The 21,346-nt window shown below is 56.4% G+C and overlaps 9 protein-coding genes across 9 annotated transcripts; 5 read left to right on the plus strand and 4 right to left on the minus strand.

The window, feature by feature from the left end:
• Positions 1 to 66: 66 nt before the first annotated feature.
• On the plus strand, positions 67 to 279 carry F5144DRAFT_486041 (uncharacterized protein; the record flags this gene model as incomplete). Its single annotated transcript, XM_066785525.1, has 1 exon — positions 67 to 279. One exon carries the CDS (start codon positions 67 to 69, stop codon positions 277 to 279), a length of 213 nt encoding a protein of 70 aa, XP_066645196.1.
• A 1,219-nt stretch (positions 280 to 1,498) lies between these two features.
• On the plus strand, positions 1,499 to 4,786 carry F5144DRAFT_200402 (uncharacterized protein). Its single transcript, XM_066782903.1, has 4 exons — positions 1,499 to 1,537; positions 1,599 to 1,941; positions 2,012 to 3,726; positions 3,786 to 4,786. Exons 2-4 carry the CDS (start codon positions 1,754 to 1,756, stop codon positions 4,301 to 4,303), a joined length of 2,421 nt encoding a protein of 806 aa, XP_066645197.1. The 5' UTR covers positions 1,499 to 1,537; positions 1,599 to 1,753; the 3' UTR covers positions 4,304 to 4,786.
• F5144DRAFT_628893 (sterol-sensing domain of SREBP cleavage-activation-domain-containing protein) lies at positions 4,760 to 8,983 on the minus strand (the record flags this gene model as incomplete). Its single annotated transcript, XM_066792357.1, has 4 exons — positions 4,760 to 5,832; positions 5,884 to 8,306; positions 8,710 to 8,868; positions 8,934 to 8,983. 4 exons carry the CDS (start codon positions 8,981 to 8,983, stop codon positions 4,760 to 4,762), a joined length of 3,705 nt encoding a protein of 1,234 aa, XP_066645198.1.
• A 298-nt stretch (positions 8,984 to 9,281) lies between these two features.
• F5144DRAFT_200440 (cupin-like domain-containing protein) lies at positions 9,282 to 10,955 on the plus strand. Its single transcript, XM_066782905.1, has 4 exons — positions 9,282 to 9,764; positions 9,845 to 10,522; positions 10,592 to 10,651; positions 10,709 to 10,955. The coding sequence occupies exons 1-4, from the start codon at positions 9,514 to 9,516 to the stop codon at positions 10,782 to 10,784; spliced, it is 1,065 nt and encodes a 354-aa protein (XP_066645199.1). The 5' UTR covers positions 9,282 to 9,513; the 3' UTR covers positions 10,785 to 10,955.
• F5144DRAFT_200420 (Spb1 C-terminal domain-containing protein) lies at positions 10,822 to 14,058 on the minus strand. Its single transcript, XM_066782904.1, has 6 exons — positions 13,524 to 14,058; positions 13,168 to 13,464; positions 12,830 to 13,109; positions 11,551 to 12,780; positions 11,168 to 11,502; positions 10,822 to 11,112 (listed from the first exon to the last, which is right to left on the minus strand). Exons 1-6 carry the CDS (start codon positions 13,689 to 13,691, stop codon positions 10,897 to 10,899), a joined length of 2,526 nt encoding a protein of 841 aa, XP_066645200.1. The 5' UTR covers positions 13,692 to 14,058; the 3' UTR covers positions 10,822 to 10,896.
• A 367-nt stretch (positions 14,059 to 14,425) lies between these two features.
• Positions 14,426 to 16,819, plus strand: F5144DRAFT_601623 (WD40-repeat-containing domain protein; the record flags this gene model as incomplete). Its single annotated transcript, XM_066791158.1, has 3 exons — positions 14,426 to 15,062; positions 15,119 to 15,229; positions 15,282 to 16,819. The coding sequence occupies 3 exons, from the start codon at positions 14,426 to 14,428 to the stop codon at positions 16,817 to 16,819; spliced, it is 2,286 nt and encodes a 761-aa protein (XP_066645201.1).
• F5144DRAFT_569104 (uncharacterized protein) lies at positions 16,771 to 17,144 on the plus strand. Its single transcript, XM_066788679.1, has one exon. It carries the CDS (start codon positions 16,857 to 16,859, stop codon positions 17,031 to 17,033), a length of 177 nt encoding a protein of 58 aa, XP_066645202.1. The 5' UTR covers positions 16,771 to 16,856; the 3' UTR covers positions 17,034 to 17,144.
• A 13-nt stretch (positions 17,145 to 17,157) lies between these two features.
• Positions 17,158 to 18,581, minus strand: F5144DRAFT_628897 (uncharacterized protein; the record flags this gene model as incomplete). Its single annotated transcript, XM_066792358.1, has 1 exon — positions 17,158 to 18,581. The coding sequence occupies exon 1, from the start codon at positions 18,418 to 18,420 to the stop codon at positions 17,158 to 17,160; it is 1,263 nt and encodes a 420-aa protein (XP_066645203.1). The 5' UTR covers positions 18,421 to 18,581.
• Positions 18,582 to 19,129: 548 nt separating this feature from the next.
• On the minus strand, positions 19,130 to 20,905 carry F5144DRAFT_200482 (uncharacterized protein). Its single transcript, XM_066782906.1, has 3 exons — positions 20,479 to 20,905; positions 19,521 to 20,372; positions 19,130 to 19,471 (listed from the first exon to the last, which is right to left on the minus strand). Exons 1-3 carry the CDS (start codon positions 20,818 to 20,820, stop codon positions 19,199 to 19,201), a joined length of 1,467 nt encoding a protein of 488 aa, XP_066645204.1. The 5' UTR covers positions 20,821 to 20,905; the 3' UTR covers positions 19,130 to 19,198.
• Positions 20,906 to 21,346: the final 441 nt, after the last annotated feature.

A 21,346-nucleotide genomic window follows, 5' to 3' on the forward strand; every position in this document is an offset into this window, starting at 1 on the left:
AAACACACCAAACAAAAACAAACCCCAAGAAATAAGGAGAAGAAAAAAAAAACCCCCCCCCAAAAAATGTGCCGCTACTACGCCCACCAGCACACGTGCAAGCACACGTCGCTCTCCTTCGCCGCCTTCTGCCCCCCGGCCTCCCTGATCCAGAACCCGTGTGCCGAGCGCCACATCTGGCACACCATTTCCGTGGGCGAGCTGTGCGAGGACTGCAAGGCCGTGGTCGTGGCGGTGGCATTTCAGGGTCAGGGTCAGGGTTGGGGGGGGCAGTATTAGTGTTGATTGATGGGTGGGGGTGATGGGGGGAGGGTGGATGGATGGGGGGATGACGGTTTGCGTTGGGAGAGGGTGGAGAAGTGTTAGGGAGGGGACGGTAGGGAGGCTGTTTACTTTAGGTCGGGGATGGAGTGAGGGTTGGGTTTAGAAGGGTTTTCTTTTCTCCTTGGGAAGAGGTTGCGGAGGTTGGTTTCATTGCTTTTACTTCAATGCGCTGTATTTCCCTTTTCACGTCTCTCTCTCTCTCCCTCCCCCTCCCCCCCCCGGCGGAACGGTCAAAATCCCAAACTGCGTACAAGTTTACGAAGGTTACGAATGGGCATAGCGAAGGTCACGAAGGAATGGGGATACATACGGACATTATCTAGGAGAAGGTCTCACGACCATGTTTGTTGTTTTTGTTTGTTAAGAGTTGGTCGGGTAGAGGCACATAGGTATATCACATTTTGTATGGGAAGAAATTCTTTGCGCAGGACTAGGTAGTCTCGGGCGCATGGAAACGCCAGAGTTTGATGAACACTTGGAAGACACACGGAACGGTGGATTTGTTCTTACTGGTAGTTAGAATACGCCACACAGCTCTTTTCCATCTCACCTGCACAATGGTATACCTTCTCAATGCTAGGATGGCGAGCGGTTGAATCTGCGGGGCGTGAGGGTGCTTAGGCGGAATTGGGTTCCCAGTTTGATACTGCGGCCGAGGCTATTAGCGGAGTGCCTACCTGCAGAGTTATATCTGCCTCCTATCGAGTGATATCCTAATTCGTGAGCTTTCTGTGTTTCCGCACGACATGGCCATACATAGAGCTGCTGTAAACCAGCGTCGAGGCTTGTTGGATGCTTCATGTTGCTTCCGCAGCAGAGAGGGGGTGGCATTGTGCGAGCTGCAACCCTTACTGGTCAACCGAAGGGGTACGACGGACAAGGCAACCAGAAGGCAGAGTTGCCGGCTGACGCCCTGCGGCCCACGCAACAGAACAATCGGGATATATACATCGGCGTGCCAGCGTCGCAAAGTCCATTGAAACAATGGCTGGAGCCCGCTGCTGAGCGGAAGGATCAGGGGACCATTGACTCAACCGCGACTCCAAGTCTACGTCCGGAAATGTGAGTTTGAGACAGGATGGCCCTTGAAACGGTTGCTAGCGTCCTCACACTTTGGGACTTCGTCCTAAAAATCAACAAATTACGCCTGGATATCAAGGACGCACCCGAGGAATCGCAGCGGTACAAGGATGGTCTGCGTGGGATTGCTTGTGTACGTTGACAGCTTCTTGACCATCCATCAGCTCCGTACATCTAACTAATTGGTTATACAGATTCAGACAGTGCTAGAAACCACTATCAACAGGCGCCCTGATATTCGCAGCCTTGACGTCGAAGACGACGGGAAGCAACGCCCCTTCGTCGACTTCATCAATGCAAAGTCGAAAGGGTGAGAAACGATGCAAGCGATCTGCTCAACCGATTTGATATGACGTCTACAAGCAAGTCTGGCAAGGCAAGAGGGTTTATAAACCGGGTCTTCCGTCGAAGCAAGAATGCTTGCGGTTTTCTTCTGAATAAGGATCAGATCAGTGGCATGGTTCGTGACGTTGAACACGCCCAAAAGCAACTCTCCATGGCGCTCACGCTCGCGTCGATCAATGCTTCCGAGTCATGGTAAGATCCTTTCTGACAGCTACATTGGGAGTGCGGCACGGATCGAACTGACTCCCGTGTGTCCTCAAAGGCGATCAAATGCAAACCAGGTTCTCGGCACCATAAAGGCCGAGATGGTAAACCACGGGAAGACGCTTGAGAAGATTGAAGAAAACGGGAGACTGCGGCGTGCAGTCCTAGAAGTCGACCCTCAGACAATTCAAATACTCGGGGGGAATGCACCCCCAATTCCAGCGTCAACAAAACAGCCCGGTAACCCGGTTGACTTTGTCAAGGGGTTTGGGAACGCTATCAAAAGGAAACTTACCAGGCAGCCCCCCAAGCACCCACTTAATCCCAATGGCTCTGTGAATCGAGCCACGGGCGGTACAGGCGACGACACATACGAGGCGGACAACGAGTCAGACGACGACTGCGAGCCTCCCGCCCGACAGCCGACAGCCGCAACTGTTCCAGCAGGGGACCCGTGTGGTAGGGGCCCAAATGTTGTGGAATACGGGCTCATACTAAGGGATGGAAAATATTTCCAAGTGCCTCTCGATTCGGAGGAGTACAACGCAGCCGCCGGGCCTTCTGGGAACGCTGGTCTTGGCCTCGACCATTCACCAGCGGCTATTCGAGTTGACGAGGTTGTCGAGTCCATGTCGGACAAAGAACTGGATCGCGCACAACACCGGCCGCTTGAAGAGCTCATGTCGGGCTTCGTGACCTCAGCCCCCATCACCTCGTACCCCTCGGACGCGGAAACGGCTACGGACGAGCCCCCCGCGGTTACGATCAACATCCGGCCCCCAACGTACGTTCTCGTTGCCGAGAATGTGAGCCTTGCGTCGTGTAGAGACGGGGAAGGCGCAAAGCTTAGCGTTTGTATTGCCGATGCTTGGGTTGAAGGGGTCTTTTGCATTGTCGAACCCTGTTCGGCCGAACTCAAGGACAAATGCAGGCATATCACTCTCGAGCTTGAGGACGGGCCCGGCTTTGCTGAATCACCACCTTGCAAGATCGGGTTGGACGGCATGCGTTTTCTGGATGAGGCCGCCGGGAATGTGTCCAGCAGTGGCCAGTCAGCGCCCCCCAGTTCGGTGCTGCCGTCGACTCGCCAATGCTTCCGGGGCCCATGCTACCACACCAAGCTCCTTGATGCGCAGCACAACCGAACCCGGTGCGCTTTGCCCATCAGACTCTCTGCTCGTGCCGTCTCCTCAGAACTCGCCGCCCCCCCCGTCACGCCCGAACCCCCGGCAGAAGCCGGCAACTTCGAGTGGTGGCTCCGAAACGCAGACAACCTGGATGTCGCCGTGCGGAGAAAAGCCAGGGAAGTATCTCCAGGATCCAAATCTAGCCGATTTGGACCGTCGGACGAATCTGACGACGATGAATACGTATGCGAACTGCTGCAGGAGGTGATACAAGACGAAGCAGCTGAGATACCAGACAAGATTGAGTGGCATACATTCGTTCAGTTCCTGGTTCTGGCTCACAAGCGCGGATGGCAAATGCCAGAAAGACCCTGTGTGCAAGCGCGGCGCTGGGTGTCTTTGTTCAAACCGCCTAGTTCCTTCGACGCCGACAACAACAACAATAACAACGACGACGGCGACGACGACGATGACGGCAGCGGCGATGCACTGGCGTGGCTTTGGGTAATGTGGAAACTACAGATGGTAAAGGAGTTCAGAGTGCTCTCGTCAATTGTACAACGGCAAGCCCGGAACCCAATCTCACATTGCTGGCAAGCCGGCCCGGGAAGTAGGTTTGGCATCGAGCTGCCAGACACCGTTATAAGTATGTTGAAACCCATGTTTCGTTCTGCCGATGATTGACTGACACCGGCATGTTCTTAGGACCCCTCGATCAGAAACGACTAGAAGCCTTATCTAGAGTCAGAGACATGGTGTCAAGAGAGATAGAGCAGCAGCGGCAGACTTACTTGCAGGTGACGGCGGCGCCTAGGTCCTTGCCTCAAGACATACGGACGTTGACCTCCTCGCTTTCATTCGGCTACCTGACCCTAGAAGGCGAGAGATGGCTGCCGGGAGATGATCCAACCCGCAGTCTGCCCGAATTCTCCGGGGTGAGCTTTGACGGTGTCAGCGCAGCGGTTCGGTCAATGATCGACTTGCGCGGCTGGGCCGTTGATTGGGTTCTACCGGGGGGGATGCCTAACCGCGCGGCCGCGTTGAGCATCTTGGTTTCGGTGGCAAGCCCGCTTCTACACACATTAACAGGCCCAAACCGGGACACGACTAGCCATCAGGTTATAGTGCAATATCCGGAAAGCTCCCCTGTTAGGTTTGCCGCACTCGTCGAGCAGGTCGAAAACGAGGAGTGGGGAGTCGACCTCACTGCGACTGGAAGCTGAGAGCTTAGCATTGCTCGCGGAAGAGGTTGTTATTTGCTTGAAAAGATCTTCAACGCGTTGGTAAAGCGAGTGGTTATGGTTCATAAGCCTGGGTTAGGGCCATGGGGTAGTACAACTGGGAACGGGGTTGGAATAGGCTACCGTAATTATGCCCATATATGTATATATAGTAAGAACCAGCTCTCCTCAATTAGGTAGAGAGTAATTTGGACCGCGAAAATACCAAGGTACAAACCGAACCTAGATTCACATGTTCGTTCTTGTTCGAAGCTCGCGGTCCCTTGTCGTTGTGCCTACTAGTTCTAGCCCTGACCCACGGCACCAACGCTAGATTGACTTCAGTCATGTGGTATTCAATCATTTCAACTCCCTAATAGTCACTACAAACCCAACCGTTCATGAATCCTGACCAGCCCATCTAATAACAAACACCCCCCCCCCCTCCCTTACTATAACTCATCCAGGATTCCCATTCGCATCCCCATTCGCATTCGCACTCTCCCTCCTCCCCCCAGCACCGCCCCTCCCCAACCCAGCACCACTCCCCTTCTTCCTCCTCCCTCCCATACCCATAACCTGCTGCAACTGCAGCCCGTCACCACCGATCCCCAACCCCAAACCCACGCCCATGCCCATCCCGCCCAACGACCCAGCCCGCCCCTGATCAAAGTACTCGTGCCCGGCGCTAACCACCTTCACGACGTCGCCTAGCCCGACGGCAACACTCATCGTGCCTAGCCGCGTCATGGGGCCGAGTTCGGAGATCATCAGATGCGGGCTGCTTGTGCTGGCGTCGTCGTTAAGGGGGCGAGTCTCGAAGTCGGATTTGGCGTCCGGGCGCAGGTTGAGGACCCAGGCTTCCCAGGCTTGGCATTGGGCGTGTGTTTCTGGGGGTGTGTTTGTATGTTGTGTGTTATCTGAGTTGGAGCGGCCGGCGGTTCGTCTGCGCAGCGAGTTGATGGAGGGTGGTGTTTTTGTTAGAGGTGAGGGGGTGGTTTGTTTCTTGTGGACGCCGACGATACTTCCCGAGGGGAGTGCTTCCCACACACCTGGGTTTGTGATATGTCTGGTAACTTTCCTTGTTTGGCTCCATGGGTTGTGCGAGCCCGATTCAACTGGGCTAAAGGGGGGTATTATGTCGGTTTCTATATCGGGGAGATACGTATCAACGACGAGGTCGCCGCTCTCGGCGCTGGTGTATGCTAGCGTAAGGGATGCGAGTCCGGGTTGTTGCGCTGGCGTGAGGGAGATTTGCTTCAGTGTCCGCGGCTGCATCATCTCTGTGTGGAAGGTGTGGATGACTGTTGACGAGTCAAGGTCGACTAGATCGACGGATTGAGGCCGGCCGATCAGGTACTTGAATAGTGCGGGAATGGGAAGCAGGGAATGGATGTTCCTTGTCCCTGTACTACCCTCAAGCTTTACTTCGGTCGATACCCACCCACTGTCTTGCTGCCTGACAAGGTGAACGCAACTCTTACGCGAGACGGTGAGGATGGCAACAGGGGGGGGTTGCTGCTGGGGGTTGTCTGCTGAGAACTATGAGAAAGGGGAACTTGCGGCGGGGTGTTTGGACTTACGCTTCTCGGTAAAGGATACCACCCAGATTAACGGCGTCTTGCAGATCAGAAAGTCCCGGGGACTCTCAGCCGTCATTGGCACCTCGAGGCCCATACCATTTCTCCTCACTAGAATCAGGGACGGTGCTGCATCCGGGGATTTCGCCACGAAGAACACCGCCTCGGGCCTGTGGCCGCCTAGATCAGCATCTCTAACATCCGCCCACTGCTTCTCCGCCACATTCCAGATAAACACCCTCTGCCACGATACCAGCGCCAACCACTTCGACCTGTCGTCGAGCGCTACGTTCAATACGGGAAACGGATTCTCCAGTGGCACCTCGGGGTCGGATGGAACCAGGTTCCTTGAACCCGTCGGCACATCCCAAATCTGAATGGCGCGATCAAGCCCGACGGAAACTAGCTTGCCCCCGGGCGATGCAGCCAGCATGGCAACGTCCAGCGTGTGCCCTTTGGTCAGGGATCGGACTGACAGCAATGGCTCGTCATCCGGGTGGTCGGATCTAGCGTCATCCTTGAATTGGTCCTTAATAAGATGGTTCGTGAACAGACGCAGCGCCGCCACCATCGTCAATAGTGAGGCAATAAACAGCGGGATTTGGTGGTGAAGGAAGTCGTAAACAGCGGGCAAAAATCTCGAGTCTTTCGTGTCGGGGGTGCGGTCAGCCCCCCTCAGCACGAATATGACGGGGTCGTAGACGCGGGCCACGTAGCTGTGCGCCCACGGCTTGATGGCCTTGATGACCTCCCGCGCCGTCTCGTGGTCCTGCATGCGGAGCCAGGAGGCCGCGCTCCTGACCTGATGGATATCGATCAGCAGTGACGATTTCGGGGTGCTTCCAGCATCCCACCAGGACCAGCCGGAAAGCTGGTTCAGCCATTGATGGCTGCCTTCGGAGGTGTAATGGGCCTGTGCGATGAGAACGAAACCTATCAAGACAATGGATCCTGCGATCCTCGTCGAGATGGCCGTATCGGTCAGGCGAAATGGGTAGATACCGCTGATCCAAGGTTGCTTGGGCAGCCCGCCCTGGGAGGTCTTGGCCCGTTTTAGCGAAGCCTTCTCGAGCTCACAGAGCTCTCTTTGGCGTACATCGACGCTAAGAACGGCGAGGAAGAAGGTGGCAAGGTAGAAGAAGTCGAAAAAGGTCGCAATGGTGGCAAAGGCACAGAAGCTCGAGACACCTAGCGAACCGGTCTTGGACAGACCGTAGAGAATGAGCGAGTTTTGAATGGGGCTGGCAATGGCGATGTGAGCAGTGGTACCAAAGGCTTCCCCGATCCTATCGCTGATGCTGATAGCGGAGGACGTCATAATAACAGCGTTTATCAACCGGAATGAGTTTTCCATACTGATGGCAAGAATAACGAACGGATAGGTCTGTAGAGGGACGTGCGAAAGATCGACCTTGAAGATGGCGCAGACGGTGAAACTGGAGACGATGGATGCTGTGATCTGTGCCAGCATGGTGACCATCAGGCCGACCCTCGACTTGACGGCGCGCAGTTTGGACAGGCGGTACAACAGGTAGTAGATGGGGATGCCGTAGGCAGGTACCAACATGGCCCAGTCATACCATGTCATTGGCTGAAACTGGAACTGGTACAGTTGGTTCCCGATGCTTCTGCCGTCGGGTGGGATGATCTGCCACTTGCTGTCCTGTTTCGCGCCCTGTGCTAGGGCTTCGAGCCTTTTGACCCATTGCCTGCCCACTGGAGACCGGAGCTTGTGGATTAGGGTGATGACGAGCGCATCGGCAGCCACTATCTGGCGTTCCTGGAACCGCTTGCCGCTGAACACGATGGAGTGTCGCAGAGTCGTATTGACAAAAGTCGACTGCGTCTTCTTTTTGTTGACGGTAGAGACAAGGTCCTGGTCCGAGGCGATGTTTTCGGCAGAGCCTGACCAGTACTGCAACGGGGAGTGGAAGAACCACGATTGGTTGGTCAGGCCGTTGCTGATGTGGAAGGCGTCCCGTTGCTGGCGGTCCAGGTCAACGTCAAGTTCAGGGTCCGGGTTGGGCAGCGGCGGAGTGCCATGCGGCTGGCGGGGGTAAAAGTCGGTCGTCGGGCCGAGGATGGCGTCTTGTAGCTCGAGGGCGCCGAGCAAGACATTGCGGTCAAGGGCCTTCATGTAACTGCCATGTACCCAGATCGAGCGCATCACAACATCGGGCTCGACAAGGCTGCCATCCCTCAGGGGCCGGGCATCGGTCCAAACATGATGAGGGAGGGGTGAGGCGCCATTCGTAATGTTGGCGGAATCGAAGGTGTACAGAAAGGGAACGAGATAGAGGAATATGAAGACCACGGCGCCGGACAGGGGCAAGACGGTTTTGACATGACGGGCGACCCAGGTTCCATATTGCGTGAAGAGTCTTCGGAGAGGATGACTGGGTGCCAACACAGGGGCCTCGGTCGTGCTGTAATAACCGTGTTAGTGCTGGGGCTATGAGCGGATTGGTAGTAACTAGTAAAGCAGCAGCACACACCCTCTCAGCGGGTAAAGAAGATACCACAACATAATATCTGGGGGTCTAGGTGACCATGTGTGGTGTCTTGATAGGGTTCAGCGGCACTCCGGATTTAGAGCCACTGATGTAAAAGCGATATATACAAAATAGGCGACCCTCAATACGGGAGATGTCTGATCGAACGAGGCGGGCCACCTCCAAGAGAAGGACAGCGGAGCTAGCTGCAGAACATTGTTCTCGGCCGGGGTCGTCCGCCAGTGTGTCTTGATAAGTGGGAGAGGTGGCGATGAGACGGTGCCAGAGCAATTGACTAAAAATCTTGATGTCGCAAAGAGATTCTTTAATGGCCTACCTGGCCTTGTCAAGAATGAAAAATAGAAAAGGAGGTTGCCTAACGCGCGTCACAGTGGTGATGGTGATGGTGATGGTGATGATGTCGACGATGGAACGGCTCAGATAGTCAAAATGACGACGGCCCGAGAGCCCGGCAAGCACGCGACTCTTCGGGTATCTTAATTAGGTGGTATGTTAAAGGTTTGTGCTTCGGCGATGTCCATGTACGTGGAAATGGGGTACCTCGGCCAGGGGTTGATGGAGTACCGCTCCGGCGTTGAAGTGACGGGCATGTGCTTCGTTTGATGATGCTGGTGGTTGTGACTGATGCAAGAATCATCCAAGTTTCTCGAGACATGGAATAAGTCGATGATGAAATGGACTGATGGTGACCAGGAGCTTCCAGGTTGTGGGTGGAGCCTGCCTGGTGCAGCGATGCGCTAACGATGATGGCCCATTTTAGGAAACGAAGTCTTGGGATCGATTGAAGCAGTGGCGCTGTTAGACGCCACGCAACTGTGCGACTCGACTAGCAATCGGAGCTCCTATAAGTGTTTTAGGTGACAGATTGCCAATGTATGCAGTTGCCAAAAACAGACAATTTTGCGGCAGCTGGGCTTTGATTTGAGTTATGCTTGGAGACATGGAGGAAGGAGCTTGGGCCGCTGCCGCTCTTGGGAGACCCCCTGAAACTGGCCGAGTGTTTTGCAGCATGCACCTCAGTGTTGGTTAGGGTTAGGGTTTAATTAACCGTATCTTTAGGCAAGTAGAGCAGGAAAAGTGCAATCATGAGAATAACCACAAACCATCTCACAATATCAGAATGGAGGACCTCGAACCCAACGATCCAATTGCAGAGCTCATTACAAACTACCATGAGCTCAACAGTTCCATCATCGAAGAGCTCGACGAGGAGCCGAGCGCACTCGAATTCATGAGATATGTTGCTCGAAACACCCCTTTCGTAGTGAGAGGCGGTGCGGCCGACTGGCAAGCAACACGGACATGGACAGTGGATTATCTGAAGGACTTCCTCGGCGATGAGCTAGTCAACGTTGCTGTAACTCCAACTGGGTACGCCAGTTCTCACCCCTCCTCCCTCCACCTCCCCTCTTCACACCCAAACCACTGATAAGACATTAACACCCCCCCAGCAACGCCGACGCCCCAACCCTCTACACCTCCCCCACCTCCCCCACCCCCACCCTCGTCTTCGCCAAACCCCACGAAGAAGACCAACCCTTCAGCAGCTTCCTCACCTACCTCACCACCCCAACACCCACCACCACCAACCCCCCAACAACAACCCCCTCCCCCGAAGTCCGCTACGCCCAAACGCAAAACAACAACCTGCACCACGAATACCTCCCCCTCCTCTCCCACCGCGACATCCCGTCCTCCATCCCCTGGGCGCGCGTGGCGCTGGCGCGCGACCCGGACGCCGTCAACCTGTGGATCGGCAACGGGCGGTCGGTGACGGCGCTGCACCGCGACAACTACGAGAACGTGTACGTGCAGGTCGCCGGGCGCAAGCACTTTGTGCTGCTGCCGCCGGCGTGTCAGGCGGGGGTGGGGGAGAGGGGGTTGAGGGGGGCGGTTTGGGTTCGGAGGGGTGGCGATCTGGAGAAGGAGGGGGATGGGGATGGGGATGGGGAAGGGGGTGGTGGTGGTGGTGGGTTGGAGTTGGTGCTGGAGGAAGGGGGGGAGATGGTGCCCTTTGCGACGTGGGATCCGGATAGGCCAGAGGAGAATGCCACGCCGTATTCGCACCTGGTGCAGCCCATGAGGGTGACGCTGGAGCCGGGCGATATGCTGTATTTGCCTTGCATGTGGTGAGTTACATATTGCTTCGGAGGATGATAGATCCTTGCTTTATTCAGGGGTAAACTGACAGATGATAGGTACCACAAGGTGTCGCAAAGTTGCCCGCCCGACGGGGTGTGTATCGCCGTCAACTACTGGTATGCCCTCGCCAACATCTTATTCACTCACCCATAATGCTGACTCGGTCTGGGTAGGTATGATATGGACTTCACCGGGCCTCTCTACCCACTGAGCACATTCGTCAGGTCAGTGTCAAACCAGAAAAAGTAGCGAGCAAACCAACGCAATGCCGACTTTGCATCGTTGATATTCCAACCCAAGGCATTGTGAGCCCCATGATACAGCCCATATACTATAACACCCCAAATCGTCCACCGCCCATCTACTTCTTCTTCGCGATCCTCTTCAGCGCCCGCATCTCCTTCTTCATGCGCGGGTCCACCATCTTATACCTGCCCTTGACACCCTTGGGTCTACCCGACAACCCGCGGTTCATGCCCGCGGCCTTGACCACCTTGACAGGCGCCTTCCTCTTCTTCCGCCCGGCCGCAGACATGAGCTTGGCGATGCTAGAAGCCTTCTCCTTCTCAGACATTCCCTGTGGCGGACAGTTAGCAACAAAACTCGGAATTAAGAAAGGGCGTGTAACAAACCTCGTCGCCAGCCAGCAGATCAGCCTTCTTCTTGAGCTTCTCGAGCTTCTGGGCCTGCTTGAACTTCTTCCGCGCCCGTGCCTCGGCGACCTTCTTGATCGGCCTGGCGTTGTACGCCCGCAGCTTCTCCTTGATGGCCGCCGCCGCCTCCTTGCTGATGGGCTTGTGGGGCTTGTCGTGCTGGCCCTCATCGTCGAGGAACCAGTCGGGCAGCCCGTCCCGGTCCTTAAAGGCATGCTTGTTGTACCCTTCGTCGATGATATCGTAGGCCGACTTTTCGCCGCGCGCCAGCTGGTGGGCTAGCGTCATGGCCTCGGCGGTGATGATGTCGATGTCTGTCCCCGTTAGTATCGGAATGAGCTCGCTCAAAAGAGGTAACTTACTGGGCCTGCCGTCCTTGTTCTTCTTCTCTGTCTCCTCCCAGTCGTCCTCCTCATCATCATCTTTTTGTTTGACCACTTCAAAACCCTTCTCCTTCTCCTTGCGCGCGGAATTCTCTTTGCGCATCTTCCTTTGCTCCTCAATAGTCGGCAGTTCGTCTTCAGATTCTTCGATGTCGGAGGTCACTATCTCGTCGACATCCATCGTGTCATCTTCGCTCGCTTCCTCACTCTCCTCCTCTTCTGGAACGTCCAATATCCCGGGGATACTCTGGAAGATTTCCTGGCTGAAGAAACCGCGGGCCCGCTTTGACAGCCCGGCCTCGTCCTGGGGTGTGTTGTCGAGGTCTCGCAGAAGCGGCTTGTTGGTGTCACCGCCCTCGTCCGAATCGGAGTCGTCGCTGCTGTCCTCCTCGAGCAACTCGTCGTCGTCGTCGCTCTCCTCCTTCTCGCTCGCCGACACGCCCTCCCACTCATCATCCTTGTGCTCTTTCCTAGCCTTCTTCGCCCGGTACTTAGCGTCGGCGGCCGCCTTCTTCTCCCGGTAGTTGTCGTACATGTTGTCCAGCTCCCGCTCCAGCCTATCCTCTTCCTCGTCGGTTTCGTCATCCGTCTCGCCCGAGGAGCCGATGCCTGAATCACGGTTCCTCGCTTCTTCGGCCGCAGTGATCTTGGTCATCTTGCCCTTGGCTATCCTCCGCAGAGCGTCGGTCTGATCGATCGCCTTGAGACGGAACATGGAGTCCGCGCCCCTGGGACCCTCCTGCTCCATACCGATATCCATGGGTGCCGTCATGTTCATCTGCATGCGCACAATGTCTTTTTGCTTCTTCTCGTTCTCCTTCCGCCGCTCCTTCTTCTTCTTGGATGACTCCTTGTCCTTGATCTTTTGCAGCTCCTCCTGAATCTTGAGCTCCTCGTCCATATTTTCCACCTCGGCCACCTCCTCTGAAAGTGGCGTCTTGGTGGTCTTCTTGGTGGGGAACCCAAAGATCTCCCGAACCTTTAAACGCCATTTTAGGAGGAGTTTGAACTCTTTCCTTCCGAGAACTTTCAGATCAGCGCAGCAAAGCCGGATTTCTTCTGTTGTCCCGGGTAACTTGTCCAAGGCAGCTAGCGCTACATCGCCGTTCTTCGGTTGGTCGAACGTGAGCCGGTTGTACTGTCCAAGAATGGCGATTGGGTCGATTGTCTGGATGAACTCGCTTGCAGCAATTTCTTTGTATTGCGTGTCTATATCCGGTCAGCAACGTTGAGCGAGGAGTGAAACAGGACCACGTACAGTCTCCCTCCTCATAACCCTCTCTCTTCCTCTTCTTCACCTCTGGGTTGTACACCTTGGCCTCGTTGTTCGGCGCCGGGTCTGCCAGGTCTTCGAAAACCGAGCGAGGGTCGAGCAGGCGTGGGTCAATGCGCTTTGGCGCCTTGAAACCGAGACATACGACGAAGATTTCGGCCGAAACGTTACGAGAGGAGGGCGGCTTTGTCGCATGGACCTTGGTGAACAGCTGGTTGAGAACCCACAACAGGGAGTTGTAATCCTTGGACCTGAAGACCTTGGTCTGTTGAATGATCAGTATCGCCCAACGACTGACCCCTCATCCCTTTTCTCAAACATACCACAAAGGCTCCTCCTTCGATCAAGAACTCGGTCGCCAGCTTCAGTGAATGGAGGGCGAGCTCGGCCTGGTTGTACGAATCCTGCACCCACGCAGTACCGACGTTGGGCGCACCGTCGTGGAGCACGCAGTCGGCCTTCCAGGTCTTTAGGTGTGTCCGGATGGTCGCGCGGCACTTCTCGGTGGTGATATCGCTCTGGAAGGTGATAACCTTGGGAATCGGCTTGATCGGGGCGAGATCGACACCGACGATGATGCTGTCCTTCGGCATCGTCTCGGCGCACACTTGACACCATGACTGGGCTTGTTAGCTCAGGGAACACTTGCGACCACAGACCCAATTGCAATTGCACATACCCCTGGCGCAGCGCAAAGATCGAGCACGACTTTGCTTTTCTCGAGGAAGCCATACTTCTTGTTGAGTTGGATCAACTTGAAAGCGGCACGCGCACGATATCCCTTTTCCTTGGCGAGCTTGTACCACTTGTCGAGACGGCCTTTGCCGTGCTTCTTTTGGATCGCCATGGTATGGGCTGTTTTGTCGCAAGCGATGCAACCCCTGGCGTGCTGGCTGGACCCTCCTTCTGTCGATGGCTTCCCGTCTTCAGCGCTTCTGCGGTTCTGCCCTCTGGAAATTTTTGGCGGAGAACCAGGCCGATAACCGATAAGGCGAAATTGTTAAGCTCACCTGAAAGTGGGGTGCTGTTCGTTGTTTGGTTTGGGGTTCTTCAACGCCAAGCGCCAAGCGTTATTGGGAGGCTGGCGGCTTCGGCCCCGCCCTAGGCGCGATTGGGATGACTGATTGGCCCAACACGTCGCTAGATCGGCAAGCCAGCATCTTATAGGGCGCCCAGCCTCAACCACTTAAAGACCCCTGCACGCCTAGCGCGTCACTACACCGCGAACCGCGTCTTGCAGCAAATTCCAGGTTCTGGCAGGGGCAGTGAGCGGCGGGGATTCCAGGTTGATAGACCCTTTTTCTCCCTCTCTTAAGTGCTCACCGCGGGACCTCTCCAGCAGACAGCAGACAACGAACGGACAAACCTAGAATTACACTAGACCTGACATGATTGGAGTCTGCAGGGTGTAATACTTTCTCGATTCCATTCTCGATTCGATCCTCGAGTCTTGCCATCTTTCGCTTTCGATAATCTCTAATTCCTATTTCTATTCTTCCTCGGCAAGGCTTATTACCTAGGGATCCACGATCCCTCAGGGCCAAAAGACGGCCATTGACCTGACCCATTGACCCATTGACCATGGCGGACAAGATCCCTTCCTCCCCTGCCAGAAGGTCGGCCACTTTGAACGCCACTCTCCTATCATCACCCCCGAGGGCGCCGTCAACCCACGGCAAGGAGCGAAGAAACCCGTCAATTACACCTAGGAAGTTTCAGCGATTCTTCACTCCCCGATCCCGAGTCTCGTCCAAGCCAAGCGCTGCCCGGAAAGCCCTCTGCGACCTCACGGCCCCGGCCCTGAACCGCTGCCAGACACCGTCGAGCCCACTCAAGCCCATCTCGGAGGAACTCTACCTGCCCCTGCCCCAGGAAGCCCACCGGGGAAAGCGCCGCAAGTTCAACCATTCCACCCCAGAGAAACAGACAAGTTATTTGCCGTCACCGCTACAGTCATCACCACTTCTTCCAACCGCAGACGTGAGGCCCGGCTTGGCGAGCCCCATCCAGTCTCTAAGGTCCCGGCAGGCTTTGCAAGACGTTGTCTACAGGGATGATGATGTTTTGGAAGACGAGGACGAGGTGCCCGAGGTTATGGCAGCACCATTGAAGGCGCCTGTACCGTTGCATCGCCGGGGGTTGGGGGCTCAGCTGGTGCAGAGGATGACGGGTGCTATGCGCTTTGCTAGCGAGAAGGCTCTGGAGTGTCCTGTTGCTGGTGAGTACTTTACCGGCATTTTTCACTCCGAGATGCGTTCTAACCCGTTCATTTAGACTGGAGGACGGAGACGGCCGACTTCCAGAGCCGGCCAGAAGATGCCCATTTCTCGTCCAGCCACGAGGGAGCACCGCGTGCCATCCCTTTCTGTACAACTACCTGCCATAGTGAGTCTATGGAACCAAGTATCTCAGTGTCCGGTTGGCTAACTCGTTGTAGAAAGCAGTCTTGTGGCAGTTGGTGATGAGGAAGGCTATGTACGCCTACTGGACTCGAGTGGAGACTTCTCGAAAATCCACCTGTCGTTCCAGGCCCACGGTAACGCCATTATCGACCTGGATTTCTCCGAAGATGACCAACTGTTGGCCACCGCATCGGGAGATCAGACCGGCAGAGTTATTGATATGCAAACACAACGACCCGTCTCCATTCTCGGCCACCACACAGCGTCCCTGAAGCAGGTGCGTTTTCAGCCCGGCCGCGGCTCTAGTTGCGTTCTCGCAACCTCTGGTCGTGACGGTAGCGTTCAGATCTGGGATCTGCGGTGTCGAGGTGGTCCCGTGCAAGACTTGGGTATTGTTTCCGAGGCGGGTTTACGTCACCGTATACCAAAGCCGCTCAACCCTGGTTGCGTCGTCAACAGCATTTACGACGCGCACGCACGAACGACTAGACAGGGCAAAGGTCACCTGTCCTCTTCCAACCCCGGCGACGTTGCCCGTCTAGGTGAAGTGCCAGGCCGCTTCGGCGAGGTCTCGGTCACGGCAATGCAATTTCTCCCTCCCGGCCGCGAGCACCTCCTCCTCACCGCCTGCGAAGCCGACGCGAGCATCAAGCTCTGGGACATCCGCGCAGTCCACACCAGCCGGCACCACAAAGCCAGCACCCCCGTCTCCTACACAGCACCGCCCCCGAGCCACGTCGCCTTCCGCCCCTTCGGCATCTGCTCCATGACCCTCGGCGGCGACGGCACGCGCCTGTACGCCCTTTGCAAAGACAACACCGTCTACGCCTACAGCACCGCCCACCTCGTGCTCGGCCACGCCTCCGAACTGACCCCCGCCCTCCCGGGCACCGAACCCCCGCGCCGCCGCCACCACCCGCACGGCACCGCCCACGAGGGGCTCGGCCCGCTCTACGGCTTCCGCCACCCCCTCTTCCACGCAACCAGCTTCTACGTCAAGACAGCCATCCGGCCCGCCGCCGAGGGCCGCCCGGAGCTCCTCGCTGTCGGCAGCTCCGACGGCGCCGCCGTGCTCTTCCCCACCGACGAGCGCTACCTGCGCGACGCCTGGTCGTCATCATCATCATCATCATCATCATCATCCCCCGACAACAATGAAACGTACTACGTCGGCGCCCCCACCGACAAAACCCCCTCGACGCGGTCGCGGCCGGGGCTCCGGTCCGCATCGGCCGCGGCATCGGCACCGGCATCGGCACCGGCACCACCGCTGGCGCTCAAGCGCACGAATAGCATGAGCCAGCTTTTTGCGCGGCAGGCGGACGGCGCCACGCCCGTCGTGCGCAGGGGCACGCCGCTGGTGCGCGGGCATGGGAAGGAGGTGGGCGCGGTGGCGTGGACGAGCGGCGGGAAGCTGGTTACCGTGGGAGATGATTTTATCGTGCGTTGCTGGAGTGAGGATAGGGAGAGGGCGGCGGATTTGAGGACTGGGGGGGAGGGTGAGGGCAGGAGGTGGGGGTGTGGGTGGGCGGATGTGGGCGATCAGTGGGAGGGGGATGTGGATGATTGGTGATTGTTTGAGGCGGTAGGCTGGGGTGGAAGAAGGTGGTATGGGTTTAAGGTGCTGGGAAAGGGTGTTCGGTGTTTTGTTGGATTTTGTCCAGGTTTGGCTTGGGTCGTTGTTTGTTGGGTTATTGGGTTGCTTCTATCATACCACGGGAACAGCGGTTATGGCGTATGGGGCGGCATTGTTTTTGTTTGTTCTAGCATTACAGGTGTTCAGGTAGCTGGGCCGTGCCATACCAAGAGCAGCTAGCATGTGTTGTAAGCCATGGAAATAGTTAGTCGTATCATTCTATGAGTGTTTACTGCTCAGGGCATTACGGAACCTTGAGCCCTTCCATCCGCACATCACTTCCAAGCATGTCTCGCCCACAATCCAACAAGGGCGAGTAGGGTTCCCACAACCAGGTACCACGCTCCGAACCCAGTGGCTGGCTCGACACCTTTCCATCCCGTTTTACCTGCTAGTTCATCATCCACGGTGGGTGTCCCTCCCCTCCGCTTGACAGCTCCCAGACGATCCGAAGGCTTATTCTGCCCGAGCATGCCGTCAAGCTCCTCCACAAGCAGTATCATATCCTCGAATATCGCCCCCGCCTCCCTAACCACCTCATCCCTCTCCTCGCTCGTCAACACCCACCCCGCCTCCCCAAACCTCTCCTTAAACTCTACCTTCAGATCCTCCCCATCCCTCGGCGTCTCAAACCTGAAAAACCCCAACGGCAACCCCTTTTTCTTCGTTTCCAGCCCAGACCCAGCCTCAACAAACCCCCCATTCTCAGCACTACCCCCAACACCCCCAACATTACTACCAACACTCAAACCACCGCTTTCACCACCCTCAACATCCCCCCCAAAACCACTCCAAAACCCCTCCCCCGCCCCCTCCAACAACCCCCTGAGCACACGACCCCCAGAAAACAGCGCCATGTAAAACACCCACGCATACGCCAGCAACACGTGTGGACGAGCGCGTACCGACTGTCGGATGCGGGCGAGGAAGACGGCTTGCTGAGTGGTGGCTTGGTGAGTGGTTGGTGGGAGGGATTGCTGGTTATTGCCGTTCGGCTGGCGGGTGATCTGCTCCTGCTGGTAAGAGGAAAGGGTGGCGAGTTCGGCTAGGAGGTTGGTCGTGGTGAGGGTAGGGGTGGTAGTGGTAGGGAGTTGCTGGTTGGTGAGAGCGTGGATGTCGGTTAGGAGGGGGGTGGTGCGGCTTAGAAGGGGGTGATGCAGGGTTTGGAGGAGGGCGAGGATTCGTGGTTCGCATGATGGAGGGTTGGGAATGGTTGGTGGTGAGGGTGTGGCGTTGGTTCCGGGTTGGGAAGAGGGGGTATCGAGGGACGGAGGTCTGCTTTCGGGGCTGGGGTTGACACCGCCGCGGTTGTCGATGAGGTCTTTCCAGAGAGATTCGAAGGTGAAGTAGATCGGGGCGATGCGAAGGAGACCCGTAGCGTAGATGGACGGGTTGGTGGCGTGAGGAGGTAGGGCTAGCGGGAAATGCTGGAGAATTGCCTTGTTCAGCTTGGCGTGAAGCGCCCTGGTGGCGGTGTTGATGCTATCCCCAAGATAGGGTTGGCCTTGAGGCCCGTGGACGTTATCTTGGGAGTTCATGGCAGGATCTATCCAAGTTCGGAAGCGTGGTAGCTTGGTATCTAGGATAGAAGAGGGGGAGTCCTGCTGTTGAAGGAATATCGTACGGTTTGTAAGAGTCACCGAACACTGGGCGGGAGATTTATGACAGTAGCAAACTGGGCAAACTATGATTAAGCAAGCGACCCCGATAACATATTCTACTCTTATGGAACACATGTGACTCGGACCAAACAGTAACGAAAGTTGGGAAAACAAAGCAGGGCTGTCTTATCTCATCTAGCTTTATTTACTCCTTGAACCCGCCAACCAAACTTTGTCCACCCTCGGAACAAAAACAGCACTTGTGTCCCAAAGGTGCTGGTCGTTCCACTACAGCAAAGCAAGGCGAAGGAGTACTAGGTCGGATACGGGAGCAGTTGTCGTGGCTCTACGGCCATGTGGAAGTTGCTTGCCGGGTTGGCGAGCTGCAACGTACCTAGTGAAACCTTGGGAAGCTTCAAGGCAACAGGAGTCTCAGGAGCAGCTCCTAGTAGGACGTTGATCGTGAGCGAGCGCTGGTAACCTAGGTCTATTTTCCTCTAGGTTTCAACTTCGTGTAGAGCACAAGGCTAAAGGTAGCCTCAAGGTTCCCCGATTCTCGTGCTATGCTTCAAGTTGAAACCACGCTAATTTGATAATTGGTAGACTCGGCCACCACTGGCGGCCTGCGGTGGGCATCCTAAATTACCATCTATGCTCTAAAATGGTAGCCTGCGAAGAACTCTGCGTCCTCTAATGAAGTACCAAGAATCTAATGCTATACCGCTGACCTCTCGGCTCCCGGAGCCAGGTCATCTTTCCCGTCTGCGCCATCTTCATGGCTCTCGTTGTTAACAAACAAAAACGATATGAACACCACCCCAGCACCCACCCAGTAAAGCCAGCTTGAATACTGAGAGTACTGGATCATCTCGCCGATGAGCGAGAGGGGGATGTTCAGGGACAAGCCCACCGTGACAACAAGCGGCGTTGTGAGCAACATGGCGTATGCCCACAGGATATCGCTGAAGAAGGACGCGGCAGAATTCACCTGAGATGCGTCAGTAGGCTTCCCTTCGTACGTTACTCGTAAAACTTACCGCGATAATGGTCCACACACTGGCGGTGGGGGGGAGTTCGAACGGCTCGATGCCGGTGTAGTGCAAGATGAAGAAGCCCGGCCAGAGAAACAAGACGTTAAACAGGCCAACCAAGCCAAAGAACAGCGGCATATTCACCCGCTCCTCGTTCCCGACCCTCCGCTTCATAACCGTGACGTAGACACCATAGATAATGGCACTAAAAAAAGCCATGGCATCCCCGATCGCGATCTGCGCCGTCGTCTTGTGGGGGAAACTCCCCCGGTTGTCGTCGTTCGCCCCAGACAAGTCCACCGACGAGATAAGCACCACACCCACCAGCGACGCCAACACCCCCACCAACTTCCGCACCGTAAACCCCTCCACCTTGGTGATGGCACAGAAGATCAGCGTCCAAATGCTGCTCGTAGACGTCAAGATGGTCACGCTCCCCACGCTCGTGTACTCCAGGCACGCCGACGCAAAGTAATTCGCGGCAAACCACAGCATGGAGAACTCCAGGCTCAGCCGCGCCGTCTCGCCCACGCTCAGCTTGTCGTCCCCACCCCCCGGCGGCACCATGTCCAGCGCCTCCATGCTCCCCTCGTCGTCCACCAACAACCGCTCCCCGGCGTCGTCATCACCATCACCACCGCCACGGCGGCCATCAATGCCCTCTCCATCCCGTGCCCTTAGTAGCGTGAAGCCCGACCTCCGCTCCCGCCACAGCTGTAGAGCGGAAGCCAGCAGCGCGTCCACGCCGTTCTGCATGACATAGCGAATGGTGAGCGGGATGAGGGAGATGGCGAAGCACGAGGTGTTGACGTAGACGAGGAAGAAGGGCTTGTTGTAGGTGCCGTCGGAGAATATGTACTGCGGGCACCATGTCTTCGTTAGTAACCCGACTCCGAACCTATCTGCTCTCCACCACCCTGTCATGGTGGGGGGAGGGGTATGGGGAGGGGTATGGAGAACTCACGCTCGCCAGGAAGTTGGACGTCGTCCACAGAAACACCACAACCAGCAGCAGCCCTATCCCGAGGGTGCGCCGCGCGACACCGCCGAGGCCGAGCTTCTCGCGTAGATTGCTGATGCTTCCTCGTGACACTGTTGTCCCTGAACCGGAAGTCCTTGCTGTGGACGGGGAGCGGGAGAGGGGAGGTTCGGAGTCTGTTGCGGATAGCATGCCCGCGGTGACTGAATGCGACCTGCGCCGGGACGAAGAAGAGGGGTGTGTCTGGGTGGAGTGCTGGGCGGTCTCGTCTTTCTGTTTATGATCCGGCGCTAGCTCCCCCGGGAGGAGCGGCTCGATGGGCGCCATGCTGTGTAGTCGTGTAGTCGTGTAGATAGCGTCTCTCGCGGTTCCCGTAGATCAACCCCCGGCTTATAGCACCAGGCAGCCAGAGTATGGAGAGGGGTATGGAGAGGTATACGGGTCGGTCGGTAAGCCGAGTGTCGTGATGCTATCTTATCGTCGCCCTAGGCGTGAAATCAACCCCGCGAAGAAACAAACGTGCGCGGACCGGCGGACGGAGACGGCCTTGACGGGTGCTGCATCTCCGGGCAAAATAAAACCGAGGATGCCGAGTTCAAGCGGGTCAACAAATTGAAGTCAGGTTTGAAACGGCAAGAGGCCGATGGATGAGGTATGCATTTGTACTTCGCAAAGGCAATAGAAAGCAAAAGGAGCGCAGATCCTAAGTATAAGCGAAGGAACGTCGTCGCACAGACTACCGCGACACCCGACAGCAATGTCTCAAAACACCGGGGCTTTTGGAGGAGCCAAGTTAGGGACTGGACTTTGCGGGTTGCAAGCTTGCTTCTGGTGCACGCGACTGCGACTGACC

The sequence above is a fragment of the Chaetomium tenue genome, assembly GCF_020726465.1.
Source record: "Chaetomium tenue strain MPI-SDFR-AT-0079 chromosome Unknown F5144scaffold_3, whole genome shotgun sequence".
In the NCBI taxonomy this organism is placed as follows: Eukaryota; Fungi; Ascomycota; class Sordariomycetes; order Sordariales; family Chaetomiaceae; genus Chaetomium; species Chaetomium tenue.